The sequence below is a fragment of the Penaeus monodon genome, chromosome 32, assembly GCF_015228065.2.
Source record: "Penaeus monodon isolate SGIC_2016 chromosome 32, NSTDA_Pmon_1, whole genome shotgun sequence".
In the NCBI taxonomy this organism is placed as follows: Eukaryota; Metazoa; Arthropoda; class Malacostraca; order Decapoda; family Penaeidae; genus Penaeus; species Penaeus monodon.
The window spans coordinates 18,368,608-18,369,024 of NC_051417.1; the positions used below are offsets into that span (position 1 = coordinate 18,368,608).

General features: G+C 31.9%; 1 protein-coding gene across 1 annotated transcript in view; it reads left to right on the forward strand.

Annotated features, from left to right (window-relative positions):
* The window catches only part of LOC119593703 (leptin receptor gene-related protein-like), a gene marked incomplete in the record, with an annotated part of 9,528 nt that overhangs the window by 7,879 nt on the left and 1,232 nt on the right, over positions 1 to 417 (forward strand). Inside the window, 1 exon segment of the mRNA XM_037942668.1 lies at positions 102 to 177. Coding sequence (XP_037798596.1) covers positions 102 to 177 — 76 coding nt within the window.

A 417-nucleotide genomic window follows, 5' to 3' on the forward strand; every position in this document is an offset into this window, starting at 1 on the left:
TATCTTCACTTTACTTTGAATGCTGATCATAGTCTTTTAGTGCAGTACATAATAGCATGAATATTACATTTTTTATTGACTGTTTCCACTTCCCATTTCAGCTTTGGTGAGCTTGGCATTTTCTGCCTCGATAGGCCTCATGTTCCTCATCTTGGCCTGTGCTCTGCCACAGTACAAGTAAGATATCTTCTGGTGTTGTTTGTTATGTTGAGTATGCATGTTTATAAGGTATTGTTTGCAGAAAAAAAAGGTCAATGGGATTGTCGAGTAGAGAAATTATATGTAAATTTTATGTAAAGATTTAGTTTGATTTTGTTATCCCATACTAAGAAAATAAGGAAAAATCTGATTTCTTGTATAGTATGCAAAGTATGTTGTGTTAATTCATTAAGGTTTAAACTTTAAGAAATATTGAAA